The following is a 19,450-nucleotide window of genomic DNA, read 5'->3' on the forward strand; positions in this document are numbered from 1 at the left end:
TTTTTATATTTATAATTTTTATTCGTATATTTTTTCGAATCTCAAAAATATATTTACAAATACGCTTTTATTTATACAACTTATTTATTTATTTGTACATAACATTTGTATTAAGATATTTTATAATACATGCATATGTATTAATTTCATATTGATACATATAAGTTGATGTGAGGCAATTCTACTTCCATAGTGCACTGACATCAGGTGGTTTATTTTTCCTACATATGTAGCATCATCTACGAAGATACAAAGAATTGCTATTACGACATCTAGTGGACACATATAGAAGAGCGATTTCTTTCTTTCAAAAATTTTGGTTCATTTTTATACTTAGCAAACTCATCCCGCGGACCGATTTAAAACATGTTCGTGTACGTTTAACACTCCTGGATTAAAGTCAACCAGGCACCCCTCAACATGGTTCCAACGGCAAACATTTTCTTCCATCCACTGTGAAAAGCTGTCCAATCATCACATCTCGCTGTATTTCTCTTCGGTTAAAAAAAAAAAACAAGCTCTTGTAATGCGGGGCTAGTTTTTAGCCCCATTGACCGGACAGACTGCTCATAACAGCTCTTGTTAAAGAGGGAACATTATCACCAAACCTTTGCAAGCGTCAATATATACCTTGATGGTGCAGAAAAAAGACCATGTATTTTGTTTAACCGATTTCCGAACTCTAAATGGGTGAATTTTAGCAAATTAAACGCCTTTCTGTTTATCGGTCTTTTTGCGATGACGTCAGAACGTGACGTCACCGAGGTAATACAGCCGCCATTTTCATTTTCACATTACAAACACTGGGTCTCAGCTCTGTTATTTTCCGTTTTTTCGACTATTTTTTGGAACCTTGGAGACATCATGCCTCGTCGGGGTGTTGTCAGAGGGTGTAACAACACTAACAGGGAGGGATTCAAGTTGCACCACTGGCAAGAAATCTGTCGCCAGACCCCCATTGAATTTGCCAGAGTGTCTGCACATTTTACTGGCGATGCTAAGACATTAATGGCACAGAGATGTATGGATAACCTGCAGATGCATTTGCAACAATTAAGTCAACAAAATCACGAAGGTGAGTTTTGTTGATGTTGTTGACTTATGTGCTAATCAGACATATTTGGTCGCAGCATGACTGCCAGCTAATCGATGCAAACATGCTATGCTAATCGATGCTAACATGCTATTTACTACGCTAGCTGTATGTACATTTGAAACTAGATACCCACATTTAATGCGAAACAAACACTTACAAATCGACGGATTTAAGTTGCTCCAGTGTCACAAGATGCGAAAGTCCTGATCGTTTGGTCCGCACATTTTACCGGCGATGCTAATAAGGCAGCCATGCTATGGGCCACTTCATTAGTTACACCCATGCTATGGCCGAATAGCGTCAAAATCTATTCGCTCAATAGCTTTAGTTTCTTCTTCAATTTCGTTTTCGCTATCTGCCTCCATACTCCGACCATCTGTTTCAATACATGCGTAATCTGTTGAATCGCTTAAGCCGCTGAAATCCGAGTCTGAATCCGAGCTAATGTCGCTATATCTTGTTGTGGTAACCGCCATGTTGTTTGTATTGGCAGCACTGTATGACGTCACAGGGAAATGGACTGTCGCATCTCAAATAGGGAAAATCAAGAACTTTAAAGCTTTTTTTAGGGATGTTCCGGGAGGTGTGAAATTTTGAAAAAAACGTTGAAAAATAAAACAAGCCACTGGGAACTGATTTTTGTTGTTTTTAACCCTTTTTAAATTGTGATAATGTTCTCCTTTAAGGCAATTCATGCACAATCCAAGCACCACAACAAAAAGGCTTTAGAATGCTCAGAGAAGCATCAAAAAGAAAAATAAAGGTTTGGTTTTTGCCTTGCAAGACTATTGACGTGCGGTAATATTGGAGTCCTTTCTCGGAGTAAAGCCAATCTGCCTTCACATCACTGATATGCAACCGTTACAGAAATGCTGCTTCATTTCTTTTTTTCTATGGAAGGACATATTGTCCCCGTGTGCAACACACACACGGGTTTGGGGGAACGCGGTTTGCTTTCATTGATGTCGGTGGGCCAGGAAATGAAAGGCACCGTATCAGCGAGTAATAACGTGGTGTTGATGATGAACTGGTCGTGAAGTGAGATAAAGAGGGATGCAGAGAACAGCCCAGCAGCATCAACAGAGAACACTCCATGACCCACTCTCCTCTTCTGAGAGACTTGTGTTCCAAATAATACTTTCATTTTTTGTTGTTGTTGCATGTAATTCACATTTTTTATTTAAAATGTTTTAGTTGTGCTTCTAAAGCTCTTTATTAGATCGTTTGCCTGAGCTGGAAGATAATTAATCAATTCCCATCATCCCTTGATCAATTGGCTTGGATATGCGGGGGGAAAGGAACACCACAACACTGCTCTCCAATGGACATTAGCTTCCAGTGCAGCTTCCAAGAGGAAGAAGAGAAAAAAAAAAAAGGCGAACTTGAACACATGTTAGATGGATAAGGCAGTCCCAAATTAAATATACATTAATCAATCAATGGGCAGCACGGTGGAAACAGGGGTTAGGTAGGTAGGTAGGTCTTTATTGTCATTGCAACAAGTACAACGAAACTTTGTTTTCAGCACAAACCTGTTCAAGATTAGACAAACAAGCAGTGTACAGGGTTACAGAACAAGAACGCTGATGGGTCGCCATGAGGCGCCCCGTAAAAGATGGGAAGAAGGTAAACGCTGGGGAAGGATGAGTAAAAAAATACAATCCAGACTGGGCTCCTAATGGGGCCCAGTTCGGAGTGAGAAAAAAACCTCCATAGCAGAGCACATATACATATTACAACATACATCTCGAGATATCTAGCAACAGAGGGAAGGTAGTTCAAGGTCATGGGGGACACATTTCCACTACAAGAAAAACTAAGTGTGTTTTTTTTTTTTTTTTAAGGAACCAGTATAGTTCAATTTTTGCACCTAGGTTGTTCCATACCAGACAGAAAGGAACAAAAGTCAGTTATCCACCTTTCTCACTGTGGGTGGTGGCAGGGCCGCAGAGAAGTTCAGCCCTGTAATGCAAACGTAAGGTATCGTAGTAGAAATGATCCGGATCACCTCCAAAATCAAATCACTAAGCTGACATTTCAATTAAATCAGAACCCGTATGGAGCTAAATTAGGGCCAACAGTTTTACACTTGGGTTTATTTTGTACCCTTCGCGTTCATTTTTCACTGTTTGTTGCATTTTTGTTGCGTTTCTCTTGATTGTAAAACATGTCGATCGAAAGGGGGTGTGACATTCATATTTTGTCAATATTCAGTGTTTTATCTTTCGTAGAAAAAAATACAATTCCATTACGTTTTGTAAGGCAGTCTGTCAAAAAGTTTTTAGCATTCAATTAGACGTTATTGTGAAGTTTTGTATTAGTGTCCCTAAAAATAGATATACCGGCCCCCAGACACATTTTTTCCTCTGTGTCATGATCCGTGGTCTGGATCATGTTTAGTTTAGTTATTTTCTGTTAGTTTGGACTCCTTTTGTTGTTTGTACACCTTGTGAGTTAATTTGGTCACCATGGTAACGTATTATTTCACCTGCTGCGGGTTCCAGACACACACCTGTTTTTGTTAATTACTTTCTTATTTAAGCCTGCCTTGTCCCATCAGTCGGTCTTGGTCCCTTGTTTGCGGTAAGCAACTGTTACGTTGGTTTCTTCTAGATTTCTTGTTCCCTGATCCTGTGCTAATGTTAGCATTAGCTTCTGTGCATTTCCGCATGCATTTCTTTTGTTGTTTTTGTCTGTTTTTGCACCGTTTTTTTTGTTATTAAATCACCTTACCTTTACGTTGTTGTCTGGAGTGTCTATGTTTGCACATTAAAATGTGACCCACCTGTGACACCGAGTCAATATAATTGCCCAGGCCTTGTGTACACGGGGGTCGTTTTTTGGTGATGCATCCTTTTGCACATTCCTGCTGGTGCAACACTGTCCCCGTGTGGCAGTCGAGTGACCCAACAACCGGTTTAGAAAGTCAGTCTGCTTTGGACTTGCAGGACATCACAGCAGAAATCCGCCTCCACTTCTTGTCCTCTTAATAAAAAAAAACAAACAGTTAGTCCTGCATGAAGCGTCTGCGCAGGCAGCCTGCTGGTACTCATGGTCACATGGTGCTGCTTGGATATTCACCACTGGGACTGGGAGCCACTCCAGCGTGAAGTCGAGCGGGGGGGAAAACCGTGACAGTGGAGCGCGCCCTTCCATCATGCCTCCGAAAAGCAGGAAAGACAAGGTACATTTATTATATCATTCGAGATCTATTTTTTCGTCATTTTTAAATTGCACGACTGACAATTTGTGTTGTTTAGGACGGCAGTAAGTCTGGAAAGAGCAAAAGTAAAAATGGGCCTGCTGGGGATCAAGAAGTGAGTATTTTCACTGGAACACAATAGCACAGTGTACGTCGTCCCTTAGGGATATATTTGATCAGGACGCTCGTATAGATACTTTCTTTGTGACTTTTCGGAGCGCGTTTATGTCCTCCGGTGGACCAAGTCCTACAGACGGCGTGACATAAGAAGCACACGTTGTTTGCGCTCATCCACAATATGCCGCCCCTATTTTGTGTATTATGTCGCAGTAACACAAACACGTTTTATCATCCTAATCAATGCATGAGAAAGATTGTCATGTGACATCACAGGCGCCATCCGGTGACTTTCCCATCTCGGCCTGTAAAGCTTTGTCCTTACCGACATGATGTCGTCTGTTTGCGCTTTCCTCAGTTATTCTGCCCCAGTTCGAGGTCAGTCGTGATCAGGTTCCCAGATTCCGAACCCGATCCGACTCGAGGCAGAATTTGACCCTTAAGCACATCATCCACCCTTCCGCCTCCCTCTCTCTTACCTATAATGTCCTTTCTCTCTGGTTGCCGTGTTCCTGTAGGCTAAAAAGGGGCCTCCGGCGACTCAGCTGATGAGGGTGAAGCAGCCGGGGTCACACTCAGTTGGGAGGAGGGAGAAGAGGCTCAGTTCTTCCTGCTTCCCCCTCAGCGACAACAGGGAGCTGAACAAACTGGCTGCCCTGGCAGGTAGGCAGCAAGGACACTCAGGGGTCACTCTATTAGGTACACTTGCACAGTCTAAAAAGGTCCACTACAAGAAAAACAAAGTTGTTTTTTTTTGTTTTGTTTTGTTTTTTAAGGAACCAGTATGGTTTACTTTTTGCACCTAGGTTGTTCTATACCAGACAGAAAGGAACAAAAGTCAGTTATCTGCCTATCTCACTTTGGGTGGTGGCAGGGCCCTGTAATGCAAACGTAAGGTATTGTAGCAGAAATGACCCAGATCATCTCCAAAATCAAATCACTAAGCTGACATTTCAATTTAATCAGAACCCGTATGGAGCTAAATTTGGGCCAACAGTTTTACACTTGAAGCTATACAAAAAGTGCACAGATTTTGTTTCAGGATTCTTTCTGGCAATTCTTTTGGATGAACTATTTATTTTCGATTTTCACTTTAAATATATTTTTATGTTTGCGCTTCAGTTTTTTCCAGATTCAAATCTTTTTTTTTTTCACAATTTAAACTTTTTGACTGACCTCTCTACGTGTTAGAGTGAATCATATTTATATTATAATAATAAAAATATGCACTTATTTTTTATTTAGAATATAATGTATTTTTCAAAATTCAACATCAAAGCTTGATTTTTCAATTTCCAAAGTAAATTTTTTCAAGTAAAAAAAGTTTTGGCCATACTAGAGCGCCATGAATCCACCAATACCGTTTTGAGCAATAATGCTACATAACCAATAACTATGTAACTAACTAACACATAATTATATATTGGCATCAAAATATATATGTTTATGTTATCCATCATGGAAACCTAAAAAAAATGTCATCATTACCCATGTTGTTAATTTATAAAAACTTAAGATAAATGGTGGTCCCATAAATGTGTTTTTGCTTAAAGTGTGTAATGTACAGCAAAACAGTCAATTTACAATAAAAAAAAAAATCAAAATGGTTATCTTTTGAGTCATAAACCTTATGACAAAAACATGTCTGAATTGAATAAAGAGATACTGTTTGTATATATATATATATATATATATATATATGTATATATATATATGTATGTATGTATGTATGTATGTATGTATGTATGTGTGTGTGTGTATATGTGTGTGTGTGTGTGTATATGTATGTGTGTGTGTATATGTATATATATATATATGTATGTATGTATGTAGTCAAGGTTTCTGGGAGTTATCCGTTATACAGTGCTCAATACCAAGGTAGAGCGGAATGTACGTTAGGCCAGGAATAACCACAGAGGCTATTTCATCCCTACAAGCCCTAAAATCCCCTGAAGAGCAGGGAAACCTGTGAAACAGGCTTGTTGGGATGAATCAATCAATCAATCAATGTTTACTTATATAGCCCTAAATCACTAGTGTCTCAAAGGGCTGCACAGACCACCACGACATCCTCGGTAGGCCCACATAAGGGCAAGGAAAACTCACACCCAGTGGGACATTGGTGACAATAATGACCCAGGGGGACGTCGGTGACAATGATGACTATGAGAACCTTAGAGAGGAGGAAAGCAATGGATGTCTAGCGGGTCTAACATGATACTGTGAAAGTTCAATCCACAATGGATACAACACAGTCGCGAGAGTCCAGTCCAAAGAGGATCCAAGACACAGCAGCGAGAGTCCCGTTCACAGCGGAGCCAGCAGGAAACCATCCCAAGCGGAGGCAGAATTAGCCTCTGTTTTTTTTCCTGACCTAACCATGTATATATATATATATATATATGAAGTATATCAATCAATCAATCAATGTTTATTTATATAGCCCCAAATCACAAATGTCTCAAATGACTGCACAAATCAACATCCTAGGAAGAACCCACAAAAGGGCAAGGAAAACTCACACCCAGTGGGCAGGGAGAATTCACATCCAGTGGGACGCCAGTGACAATGCTGACTATGAGAAACCTTGGAGAGGACCTCAGATGTGGGCAACCCCCCCCCTCTAGGGGACCGAAAGCAATGGATGTCGAGCGGGTCTAACATGATACTGTGAAAGTTCAATCCATAGTGGCTCCAAGACAGCAGTGAGAGTCCCGTCCACAGGAAACCATCTCAAGCGGATCAGCAGCGTAGAGATGTCCCCAACCGATACAGGCGAGCGGTCCATCCTGGGTCCCGACGAGCGGTCCATCCTGGGTCTCGACTCTGGACAGTCAGTACTTCATCCATGGTCATCGGACCGGACCCCCTCCACAAGGGAGGGGGGGACATAGGAGAAAGAAAAGAAGCGGCAGATCAACTGGTCTAAAAAGGAGGTCTATTTAAAGGCTAGAGTATACAGATGAGTTTTAAGATGAGACTTAAATGCTTCTACTGAGGTAGCATCTCGAACTGTTACCGGGAGGGCATTCCAGAGTACTGGAGCCCGAACGGAAAACGCTCTATAGCCCGCAGACTTTTTTTGAGCTCTAGGAATCACTAATAAGCCGGAGTCTTTTGAACGCAGATTTCTTGCCGGGACATACGGTACAATACAATCGGCAAGATAGGCTGGAGCTAGACCGTGTAGTATTTTATACGTAAGTAGTAAAACCTTAAAGTCACATCTTAAGTGCACAGGAAGCCAGTGCAGGTGAGCCAGTACAGGCGTAATATGATCAAACTTTCTTGTTCTTGTCAAAAGTCTAGCAGCCGCATTTTGTACCAACTGTAATCTTTTAATGCTAGACATGGGGAGACCCGAAAATAATACGTTACAGTAATCGAGACGAGACGTAACAAACGCATGGATAATGATCTCAGCGTCTTTAGTGCACAAAATGGAGCGAATTTTAGCGATATTGCGGAGATGAAAGAAGGCCGTTTTAGTAACGCTTTTAATGTGTGACTCAAAGGAGAGAGTTGGGTCGAAGATAATACCCAGATTTTTTACAGAGTCACCTTGTTTTATTATTTGGTTGTCAAATGTTAAAGTTGTATTATTAAATAGAGGTCGGTGTCTAGCAGGACCGATAATCAGCATTTCCGTTTTTTTGGCATTAAGTTGCAAAAAGTTAGCGGACATCCATTGTTTAATTTCATTAAGACACGCTTCCAACTGACTACAGTCCGGCGTGTTGGTCAGCTTTAGGGGCATGTAAAGTTGGGTGTCATCAGCATAACAGTGAAAGCTAATACCGTATTTGCGTATGACGTCACCTAGCGGCAGCATGTAGATGCTGAAGAGTACAGGGCCAAGGACCGAACCCTGGGGAACTCCACACGTTACCTTAACATAGTCCGAGGTCACACTGTTATAGGAGACGCACTGCATCCTATCAGTAAGATAAGAGTTAAACCATGACAGGGCTGAGTCTGACATACCAATTCGTATTTTGATACGCTCTAATAAAATATTATGATCGACGGTATCGAAAGCAGCGCTAAGATCGAGGAGCAGCAACATAGATGACGCATCAGAGTCCATCGTTAGCAATAGATCATTAGTCAATTTTGCGAGGGCTGTCTCAGTCGAGTGATTTGCCCTGAAACCGGATTGAAAGGTTTCACATAGATTGTTAAACGCTAAGTGCTCATTTAGCTGCTCTGCAGCAATTTTTTCGAGGATTTTCGAAATAAAGGGAAGGTGAGACACCGGTCGGTAGTTTACCATGAGGTCAGGATCGAGGTTAGGTCTTTTAAGGAGAGGATGAATAACCGCTTTTTTGAATGCAACGGGAACAGTGCCTGAGGAAAGTAATAAGTTTATAATATTTAGCACTGATGGACCTAATAATACAAAAAGCTCCTTGATAAGTTTCCCAGGAAGTGGGTCAAGTAAACATGTTGTTTGTTTTATTCCATTTACACGTTGTAACAATCCTTCTAATGTTATTTCATCAAAACGAGAGAAACTATTTTGGATATTTGCAGTATCCGCCGTATATACAATCGTATCTGTGTTACTATAACCCCGTTGTAGCTGGGACGCATTGTCTTTAATATCCTTTCTAATAAGTTCAATTTTCTTATTAAAGAACTTCATAAAGTCATCTGCCGAATGGGTGGAGCTACTGGAAGGAGTCCCTTGTTGGGTTAGCGATGCTACTGTACTAAACAAAAATTTTGGATCGTTTTTATTAATGCGGATGAGATTTGAGTAATAATTAGTTTTAGCTAAGGTAAGCATGCGTTTATAAGTTATTAAACTATCACTCCATGCTTGATGGTGCACCTCAAGTTTAGTCGTGCGCCATTTGCGTTCCAGCTTTCTACATAATAATTTCTGAGCTCTAGTTTCTTCAGTAAACCATGGCGTACGCCTTTTTGGAGCCTTTTTTAACTTCAGCGGTGCTATACTATCAATGGTTTCGCGCAGGGCGTTGTTAAAGTTGTTAGTGAGGTTATCAATAGAGCCCACATACTTTGGGAACGGTGCCATTACCGAGGGCAGTAGGTCCGCAAGAGTCGTCGTTGTGGCAGCATTAATGTTGCGGCTGCTATAGCAGTTATTATTATTATTAGCTTGCCGAACATGAGTCTGAACTTCGAATTTTATAAGGTAATGATCGGACATTACTTTAGTATACGGGAGTATCATAACTTTGGAGACGGTGATACCTCTGACAAGCACTAGGTCTATCGTATTACCGCTGCGATGCGTCGGTTCATTTATTATTTGTGTAAGACCACAGCTATCAATTATAGTCTGGAGCGCCACGCACGGTGGGTCCAATGGGGTATTCATATGGATATTAAAGTCCCCCATTATAATTATATTATCGGCGTGCGTCACTAGATCAGCAACAAACTCTGAGAATTCACTAATAAAGTCCGAATAGGGCCCTGGGGGGCGGTAGATAACGGCCAGGCACAGAGGCAGAGGTGTGGCAGACTTCATAGAAAGCACCTCAAACGATTTATATTTATTATTTAAGTTAGGACTAAAGTTAAAGTTTTCGTTGTATATTAGTGCGACACCCCCTCCCCTTTTGAGGTGACGGGCAATATGCGCATTCGTATAGTAAGGAGGGGATGCCTCATTTATCGCAAAAAAGTCGTCTGGTTTAAGCCAGGTTTCGCTAAGACCGATGACGTTAAGGTTGTTGTCTCTAATGACCTCATTGACTAATAACGTTTTGGGAGACAAAGATCTGATGTTTAGAAAGCCCATATTATAGGTAGTGGGCTGTTTTAAGGAGTTGTTGATAAAATTATCCGTAGTAGCAATATTAATAATGTTGCGTTTATTATGCGCAGTGTACTTAAAATAATTACGACCATATCTAGGAATTGATATGACGGGAATTTTCAGATTGTCTACTTGGCGCTGCGATAAACTGAACGCATCATAATTTGCCACCTCAGTAGAACGCATGTCTAACTCTGACGTAGTCATAGACACAGTAGAAAAAACATTTTGTGAGTTGTGTATTATTCTACGAAAATTGCTATGTGTACAGGGATCATCCAGCCTGGCGCTGGCTAGTTCTAACTTAACTGACTCCATACCCAGGCTAGCAGGCTCTGTAATTGCCTGTGACCGGGCTTGCTCTAGTGCAGTTAGTCAAATGTGGCTCAATGCGAAGTCTATGTTCCGAGACAAGAGGATAGCGCCTTCCTGGTTAGGGTGAAAGCCGTCTCTCCTCAGCAAGCCAGGTTTGCCCCAGAAAGAGGGCCAATTATCAATAAACGTAAATCCCTGTTGTCTGCAGAAGCTATCCAGCCACCTGTTAAGAGAGACTAATCTGCTATATCTCTCATCATTGCCTCTCCCATATAGATGAAGTAGTCTTGTGATTTTTTTCCCACACCTACATATATATATATATATATATATATATATATATGTATGTATGTATGTATGTATGTATATGTATGTATGTGTATATGACATGCACCTGGGGATAGGTTGATTGGCAACACTAAATTGGCCCTAGTGTGTGAATGTGAGTGTGAATGTTGTCTATCTGTGTTGGCCCTGCGATGAGGTGGCGACTTGTCCAGGGTGTACCCCGCCTTTCCCTCCGATTGTAGCTGAGATAGACGCCAGCGCCCCCCGCAACCCTAAAAAGGGAATAAGCGGTAAAATTGGATGGATATATATATTAATGTGTGTGTGTGTGTGTCTGTATGTATATATATATATATATATATATATATATATATATATATATATATATATATATATATATATATATATATATATGTATATGTATATGTGTATGTATGTGTGTGTGTGTGTGTGTATGTATGTATGTATGCAGTCAAGGTTTCTGTGAGTTAGCCATTATACAGTGCTCAATACCAAGGTAGAGCGGAATATACGTTAGGTCAGGAAAAAACACAGAGACTATTTCATCCTTACAAGCCCTAAAATCCCCTGAAGAGCAGGGAAACCTGTGAAACAGGCTTGTTGAGATGAAACAGCCTCTGTGTTTTTTCCTGACCTAACTATATATATATATATATATATCCCTGTGATGAGGTGGCAACTTGTCCAGGGCGTACCTCGCCTTTCGCCCAATTGTAGCTGTGATAGGCTTCAGCACCCCCCGTGACCCCAAAAGGGATAAGCGGTAGTAAATGGATGGGTATATATATATATATATATATACATGTGTTTTAAATATTGTGTATCCTTTCAATCATTGACTATGGCAACACATGTTGATTGTTACATTATAATTCAAAATAAATGTTAATAACACATGTAATGTTTCAAACCCCTATTTCCATGCATTGCAATGAGCAGTATAATATTACATACTTTCCCAATGCTGACAACGTTATTGGGTCCTCTTTCGACAGCGCCTCTGCCTGCAGCAGCCAAGTAAAGCACTCGATTTGAACACATTTGCTCCAAATTTCAATTAATCAGCAATAAATTCCACTGATCTCCAATCCTATAATACTCCTAGAATACTGAAGGGGAAAAAAGGAAGGAAATAAAAAGGAAAATGCCCTATGCTCGAATAGAACATATAAGATACCCATCCATTTGAAGACATGTTTTCTGAAAAACATGTCTTCAAAGGGTCGTATATTTGGGTGAATACGGTGTAAGTTTGAGATTGAAAATGGTTTAGTCCCGTTCTTATTGGTTTCTATGAGAAATATCCTGACAATGTCCTCTGGGGTACATTGTGGTTGTCTACAAACATATTTTATAAAGGGAGCCATTGTTATACTGCATGGATACTGATTACATTGTACAGATGTACTCTCTCTTTCGCTTTCTTCAAATGCTTCTCCTTTGCATGTTGTCTGGCCATGGAGGAAGGCAGCCTTATTAATAATGTATGGCACAGGTGGATCCTCAAAGCCACCTTTTTAACCCGGCGGTCAAGCTACATAATTGATGAGCCATGCTGCCCATCCGCTGCTTTGTCTGTAATGCAAATGGCGTGATATCAGCTGTGGGATCAAGACGTACCTGCATGAAGAAAACCGATATTTCCATGTCAGGGTTTGCAAGATTGTAAAATAATGCTGGCTCAGTGTAAAACACTGGTGCTTGGCCTTTGCATTACATTTAAGCATTTTTGATTTGGAGGCTTGATTTAGTGCAAAATAATGACAATCGTCAGCAAATAGGCCTGTGTTTTCAATTTATTTTATTGATTTTTTCCACTTCCATGTATCATGTTGGTGCCTTTTCCAATGCTAGACAGTGAGGATGAGGTTGGAACATTTATTTTTCATGGCTTTTTTGTTTACACGCAGCATTACATGCAGGATGTGGCCTTAAGTGGTTCCTTGTAAATGTATGCTCGGCTGTGTTTTGCTCTTGTACCTTTCCACTGCATATTTATTAATAGTTTGATTTGGTTTATTGCAATAATTACAATTGATGAGTGACAGGAGACATGGTAAATATTTATGTTTAAAAATTTAATTATAAGTTGAATTACTACATTCAAGGAATAATTTTTGTACTAATTCCTCTTTTACGTAGTATATTGAATACGGTTTAATTGTACTATGTATTTGTATTTATTTATTATTTTTTATTAATAGTTTATCTATAATGATATAATTTTTTGTTTTTTTAAGTTTATCAAATATATATATATATATATATATATATATATATTAGACTTCTGGTTCTGATTTAGGGGTCTATAAATAAACATTGATTGATTGAATGGTTGATATGGTAATGTTAATGATGCTAGCTTGATTACATTACGATAGCGTGTACGAATCACAGATATCACACATGGGAAGGTTTAGTAAGTAGAGGTGGTTTTAGTTATATTGTAAAACTCAAAAATGTTGCTTTGAGTGATGACTGAAGAATCCTTTCGAGCGGAAAGGCGATACGAACGAATAATTCCTTGTCAAGGCAGAAAACAGGATATACATTTTCAACCAGCAGCACCTGGAGTGAGTGAATTCGTCCAAAAGATGGCGCCATAGCACAAACAACAACACACCGTTTCAGTGTCTGTGACCGTGTTCTATGAAAACATTTTTTTCAATACAAAACATAATGGCTGTTAACAAAGAGAAATTTGTAAATTTGCCGCACCGTTTTAAAAGCCACAGCCTTCAAAGCATAGGAAAAAAAAGTTGCAGATTATTGCTGGTAATCAGACACGGGATTTCTTCCCGGAAGTGAAAACCAGTGGTGGTCGACTAAGCTAAGATGGCTTTTCATCTTGCAAGCCATGCCTGGACTATGTGAGTACAAAATGGGCTTAAATCTTTCGGCAAAAATCAGATATGAGCCAAAAATCTAACTATGCAAAGGAATAGATCCCTACACTTTATAAATAAATGATTTGTCGAGTGACATCAAAAATTGGTTGGTCGCGTTCCCAGACATAACAAACAACTGTTCTCCAGACGCCATTCTACATGATAAAACAGATGTAAACTTGGAAAAGCATGGAGGTTTTTGATTGATTGATTGATTGATTGATTGATTGATTGATTGATTGATTGATTGATTGAGACTTTTATTAGTAGATTGCACAGTTGAGTACATATTCCGTACAATTGACCACTAAATGGTAACACCCGAATTAGTTTTTCAACTTGTTTAAGTCGGGGTCCACGTTAATCAATTCATGGCCTACAACTTCTTTGTGTGCAACTGGATCAATCAATTTGTATCAAGACTCTCCAGGATAAATATTCATAGATTTGCTCTGGTACAGTTACATAAGGTTACATTTCACGTGCCTTTTACGAGTGTCGTGTTTTTCCACATCTTTGTCTACTTATATCTATAGACGTCAACGTTGTGTTTGTGCTGAAAGCTTCATTTGTGATTGCTGCCTTTGGTAAAAAGCTTAAAGGCCTACTGAAATGAGATTTTCTTATTTAAACGGGGATAGCAGGTCCATTCTATGTGTCATACTTGATCATTTCGCAATATTGCCATATTTTTGCTGAAAGGATTTAGTAGAGTCCGCATTGCCGGCAGTAAGTCGGACACATTTCCAGTGAGGGTTGGACTCCGCCAAGGCTGCCCTTTGTCACCAATTCAGTTCATAATTTCTATGGACACAATTTCTAGGCACAGTCAAGGCGTTGAGGGGTTCCGGTTTGGTGGCCGCGGGATTAGGTCTCTGCTTTTTGCAGGTGATGTGGTCCTGATGGCTTCATCTGGCCGGGATCTTCAGCTCTCACTGGATCGGTTTGCAGCCGAGTTTGAAGCGGCCGGAATGAGAATCAGCACCTCCAAGTCCGAGTCCATGGTTCTCTCCCGGAAAAGGGTGGAGTGCCATCTCCGGTTTGGGGAGGAGACCCTGCCCCAAGTGGAGGAGTTCAAGTACCTAGGAGTCTTGTTCACGAGTGAGGGAAGAGTGGATCGTGAGATCGACAGGCGGATCGGTGCGGCGTTTTCAGTAATGCGGACGTTGTACCGGTCCGTTGTGGTGAAGAAGGAGCTGAGTCGGAAGGCAAAGCTCTCAATTTACCTGTCGATCTACGTTCCCATCCTCACCTATGGTCATGAGCTTTGGGTCATGACCGAAAGGATAAGACCACGGGTACAAGCGGCCGAAATGAGTTTCCTCCGCCGTGTGGCGGGGCTCTCCCTTAGAGATAGGGTGAGAAGCTCTGCCATCCGGGAGGAACCCAAAGTAAAGCCGCTGCTCCTCCACATCGAGAGGAACCAGATGAGGTGGTTCGGGCATCTGGTCAGGATGTATCCCGAACGCCTCCCGAGGGAGGTGTTTATGGCACGTCCAACCGGTAGGAGGCCACGGGGAAGACCCAGGACACGTTGGGAAGACTATGTCTCCCGGCTGGCCTGGGAACGCCTCGGGATCCCCCAGGAAGAGCTAGACGAAGTGGCTGGGGAGAGGGAAGTCTGGGCTTCCCTGCTTAGGCTGCTACCCCCGCGACCCGACCTCGGATAAGCGGAAGAAGATGGATGGATTTAGTAGAGAACATCGACGATGAAGTTCACAACTTTTGGTCGCTAACAGAAAAGCCCTGCCTTTACCGGAAGTCGCAGACGATGTCGTCACCCGTTGAGGGCTCCTCACATCCTCACATTGTTTTTAATGGGAGCCTCCAACAAAAAGAGCTATTCGGACCGAGAAAACGACAATTTCGCCATTAATTTGAGCGAGGATAAAAGATTTGTGTTTGAGGATATTGATAGCGACGGACTGAAAAAAAAAGATCAAGTTAAGAAAAACAAACGCGATTGCAATGGGACGGATTCAGATGTTTTTAGACACATTTACTAGGATAATTGTGGGAAGTCCCTTATCTTTCTGTTGTCTTGCTAGTGTTTTAGTGAGTTTGCTAGTACCTGATAGTCGGAAGGGTGTTTCCAAGGGTGTTTTGAGGTTAGTGTCTGATGGAAGTCAACAGCAGCTGTACGGACGGCACAAGCTCAGCTGATATCCGGTAAGTGGCAACTTTTTCACCACAATTTTCTCACCGAAAACTGCTGGTTGACATTTGGTCGAGATCCATGTTCAATTGACCGCTCTGATCCATTGGAAAGCTTCACCTCCGGGACGTTTAAACAAGGAATCACCTTGTGTTTGTGTGGCTAAAGGCTTAAGCTTCCCAACTCCATCTTTCTACTTTGACTTCTCCATTATTAATTGAACAAATTGCAAAAGATTCAGCAACACAGATGTCCAAAATACTGTGTAATTATGCGGTTAAAGCAGACGACTTTTAGCTGTGTGTGTGTGTGCAGCGCTAATATTTCCTAACAATCCTTGACGTCACGCGTACATGTCATCATTCCGCGACGTTTTCAACAAGAAACTCCCGGGAAATTTAAAATGACAATTTAGTAAATTAAAAAGGCTGTATTCGCATGTGTTGCAATGTTAATATTTCATCATTGATGTATAAACTATCAGACTGCGTGGTCGGTAGTAGTGGGTTTCAGTAGGCCTTTAACTCTTTTAGGTTTTGCTCACATTTAATTTTTTAATTTAAACACGCCGATATGGTGCTTTTCGAAACATTTGTAGCAAATATTAAAAAAAAGAAAGGTAAAGTACCAATGATTGTCACACACACTAGGTGTGGTGAAATTTGTCCTCTGCATTCAACCCATCAACTTGTTCACCTCCTGGGAGGTGAGGGGAGTAGTGGGCAGCAGCTGTGCCGCGCCCAGGAATCATTTTTGGTGATTTAACCCCCAATTCCAACCCTTGATGCTGACTGCCAAGCAGGGAGATAATGGGTCCCATTTTTATCGTCTTTGGTATGACTCGGCCGGGGTTTGAAATCACGACCTACCGATCTCAGGGTGGACACTCACCATTAGGCTACTGAGTAGGTATGTATAAATCCATCAAATGTCCATTCCTCCAACCATTTTCTACCACAAAAATGTGTTTCACGGTGGCAGAGGGGTTAGTGCGTCTGCCTCACAATACGTAGTTCTTGCAGTCCTGGGTTCAAATCCAGGCTCGGGATCTTTCTGTGTGGAGTTTGCATGTTCTCCCCGTGAATGCGTGGGTTCCCTCCGAGTACTCCGGCTTCCTCCCACTTCCAAAGACATGCACCTGGGGATAGGTTGATTGGCAACACTAAATTGGCCCTAGTGTGTGAATGTGAGTGTGAATGTTGTCTGTCCGTCTAACTGTGTTGGCCCTATGATGAGATGGCGACTTGTCCAGGATGTAACCCGCCTTCCGCCCGATTGTAGCTGAGATAGGCGCCAGTGCCCCCTGCGACCCCAAAAGGGAATAAGCGGTAGAAAATGGATGGACGGATGGAAACATGTGTTTTGTCATGATCCGTGGCCCGGATCATGTTTTGGTTAGTTCTGTTCTGTTAGTTTTGGACTCCCTTAGTTCCTGTTTTGTTTATTTTGGTCACCATGAGGATTAATTGGGTTCACCTGCCTCTGGTTAGTGGTCCCATGCTCAGCTGCTGTCAACCGCTAATCAGAGAGCTATTTATTCACCTTGCTCGCCGCGCTCAGTCTGGCGTCACTGTTTGCTACATGCACCTGTTACGTGAGTTTTGCCTTGTCTGTAGTTTATGCTAAGTGTTAGCTTCTATGTGACCTGCACTAAGTTTTTGCCTTAGCTTCCCGTGTGTTAGTCATGCTTGCCTTTGTTGTTTGCCGTTATTTCGTAAGTTGGATGATTTATGAGTAATAAATCATATCCTACCTCACGCTTTCATCCGGAGTCGTCCGTCTGCTTTTCGGGAGAACGAACCCCGCAATAAGCTGCGACCCAAACCATGACATGTTTAAGAAATACAAATAATATCAATATAATACAAACCCCGTTTCCATATGAGTTGGGAAATTGTTTTAGATGTAAATATAAATGGGATACAATGATTTGCAAATCATTTTCAACCCATATTCAGTTGAATATGCTACAAAGACAACATATTTGATGTTCAAACTGACAAATAATTTTGCAAATAATCATTAACTTTAGAATTGGATGCCAGCAACACGTGACAAATAAGTTGGGAAAGGTGGCAATAAATACTGATAAAGTTGAGGAATGCTCATCAAACACTTATATGGAAAATCTCACAGGTGTGCAGGCTAATTGGGAACAGGTGGGTGCCATGATTGGGTATAAAAGAGCTTCCATGAAATGCTAAGTAATTCACAAACAAGGATGGGGCGAGGGTCACCACTTTGTAAGCAAATTGTCGAACAGTTTTAGAACAACATTTCTCAACGAGCTATTGCAAGGAATTTAGGGATTTTACCATCTACGGTACGTAAAATCATCAAAAAGTTAAGAGAATCTGGAGAAATCACTGCACGTAAGTGATATTACGGACTTTTGATCCCTCAGGCGGTACTGCATCAAAAACCGACATCAGTGTGTAAATGATATCACCACATGGGCTCAAGAACACTTCATAAAACCACTGTCAGTAACTACAGTTGGTCGCTACATCTGTAAGTGCAAGTTAAAACTCTGCTATGCAAAGCCAAACCCATTTATCAACATCCTGAAACGCCGCCGGCTTGGCTGGGCCTGAGTTCACCTAAGATCGACTGATGCAAAGTGGAAAGGGGTTCTGTAATCCTACTAGTCCACAATTCAAATTACATTTGGAAACAGAGGATGTGGTGTCCTCCAGAACAAAGAGGAAAATAACCATTCGGATTGTTATATGCGCAAAGTTCAAAAGCCAGCATCTGTGATGGTATGGGGGTGTATTAGTGCCCAAAGAAAGTGTAACTTACACATCTGTGAAGGCACCATTAATGCTGAAAGGTCCATACAGGTTTTGGAGCAACATATGTTATCATCCAAGCAACGTTATCATGGACGCCCCTGCTTATTTCAGCAAGACAAGTGTTACAACAGCGTGGCTTCGTAAAAAGTGCGGGTACTTTCCTGGCCCGCCAGCAGTCCAGACCTGTCTCCTGTCGAAAATGTGTGGCACATTATGAAGCGTAAAATACGACAGCGGAGACCCCGGACTGTTGAATGACTGAAGCTCTACATAAAACAAGAATGGGAAAGTATTCCACTTTCAAAGCTTCAACAATTAGTTTCCTCAGTTTCCAAACGTTTATTGAGTGTTGTTAAAAGAAAAGGTGATGTCACACAGTGGTGAACATGCCCTTTCCCAACTACTTTGGCACGTGTTGCAGCCATGAAATTCTAAGTTAATTATTATTTGCAAAAAAAAAATAAAGTTTGAGTTTGAACATCAAATATCTTGTCTTTGTAGTGCATTTAACTGAATATGGGTTGAAAAGGATTTGCAAATCAATGTATTCCGTTTATAATTACATCTAACACAATTTCCCAACTCATATGACAACGGGGTTTGTACTCAAACCATTAAATGTATATCCAGCAAACCTTTAACAAAATAATCACTGCAAACTCATGCATTCTATGACTCTGCCCCCTGGGACTGGAGTGTGAGCTGCTTCTCTGTCTTCGTTTTCACAAATCTTGCACTTTTCCGCCCTTTTTGATAACCTCTCGAGGGACTCTGAAGAAACG

General features: G+C 41.2%; 1 protein-coding gene across 1 annotated transcript in view; it reads left to right on the forward strand.

Moving 5' to 3' along the window:
• Nucleotides 1–4,070: 4,070 nt before the first annotated feature.
• The window catches only part of ppp2r5ca (protein phosphatase 2, regulatory subunit B', gamma a), a 76,637-nt gene continuing 61,257 nt past the window's right edge, over nt 4,071–19,450 (forward strand). The window contains exons 1-3 of the mRNA XM_061895937.1: nt 4,071–4,280; nt 4,357–4,413; nt 4,934–5,078. Coding sequence (XP_061751921.1) covers nt 4,254–4,280; nt 4,357–4,413; nt 4,934–5,078 — 229 coding nt within the window. The 5' untranslated portion in view covers nt 4,071–4,253. The remainder of the gene's footprint in view (nt 4,281–4,356; nt 4,414–4,933; nt 5,079–19,450) is intronic.

The sequence above is a fragment of the Nerophis ophidion genome, linkage group LG03, assembly GCF_033978795.1.
Source record: "Nerophis ophidion isolate RoL-2023_Sa linkage group LG03, RoL_Noph_v1.0, whole genome shotgun sequence".
NCBI classification, from domain to species: Eukaryota; Metazoa; Chordata; class Actinopteri; order Syngnathiformes; family Syngnathidae; genus Nerophis; species Nerophis ophidion.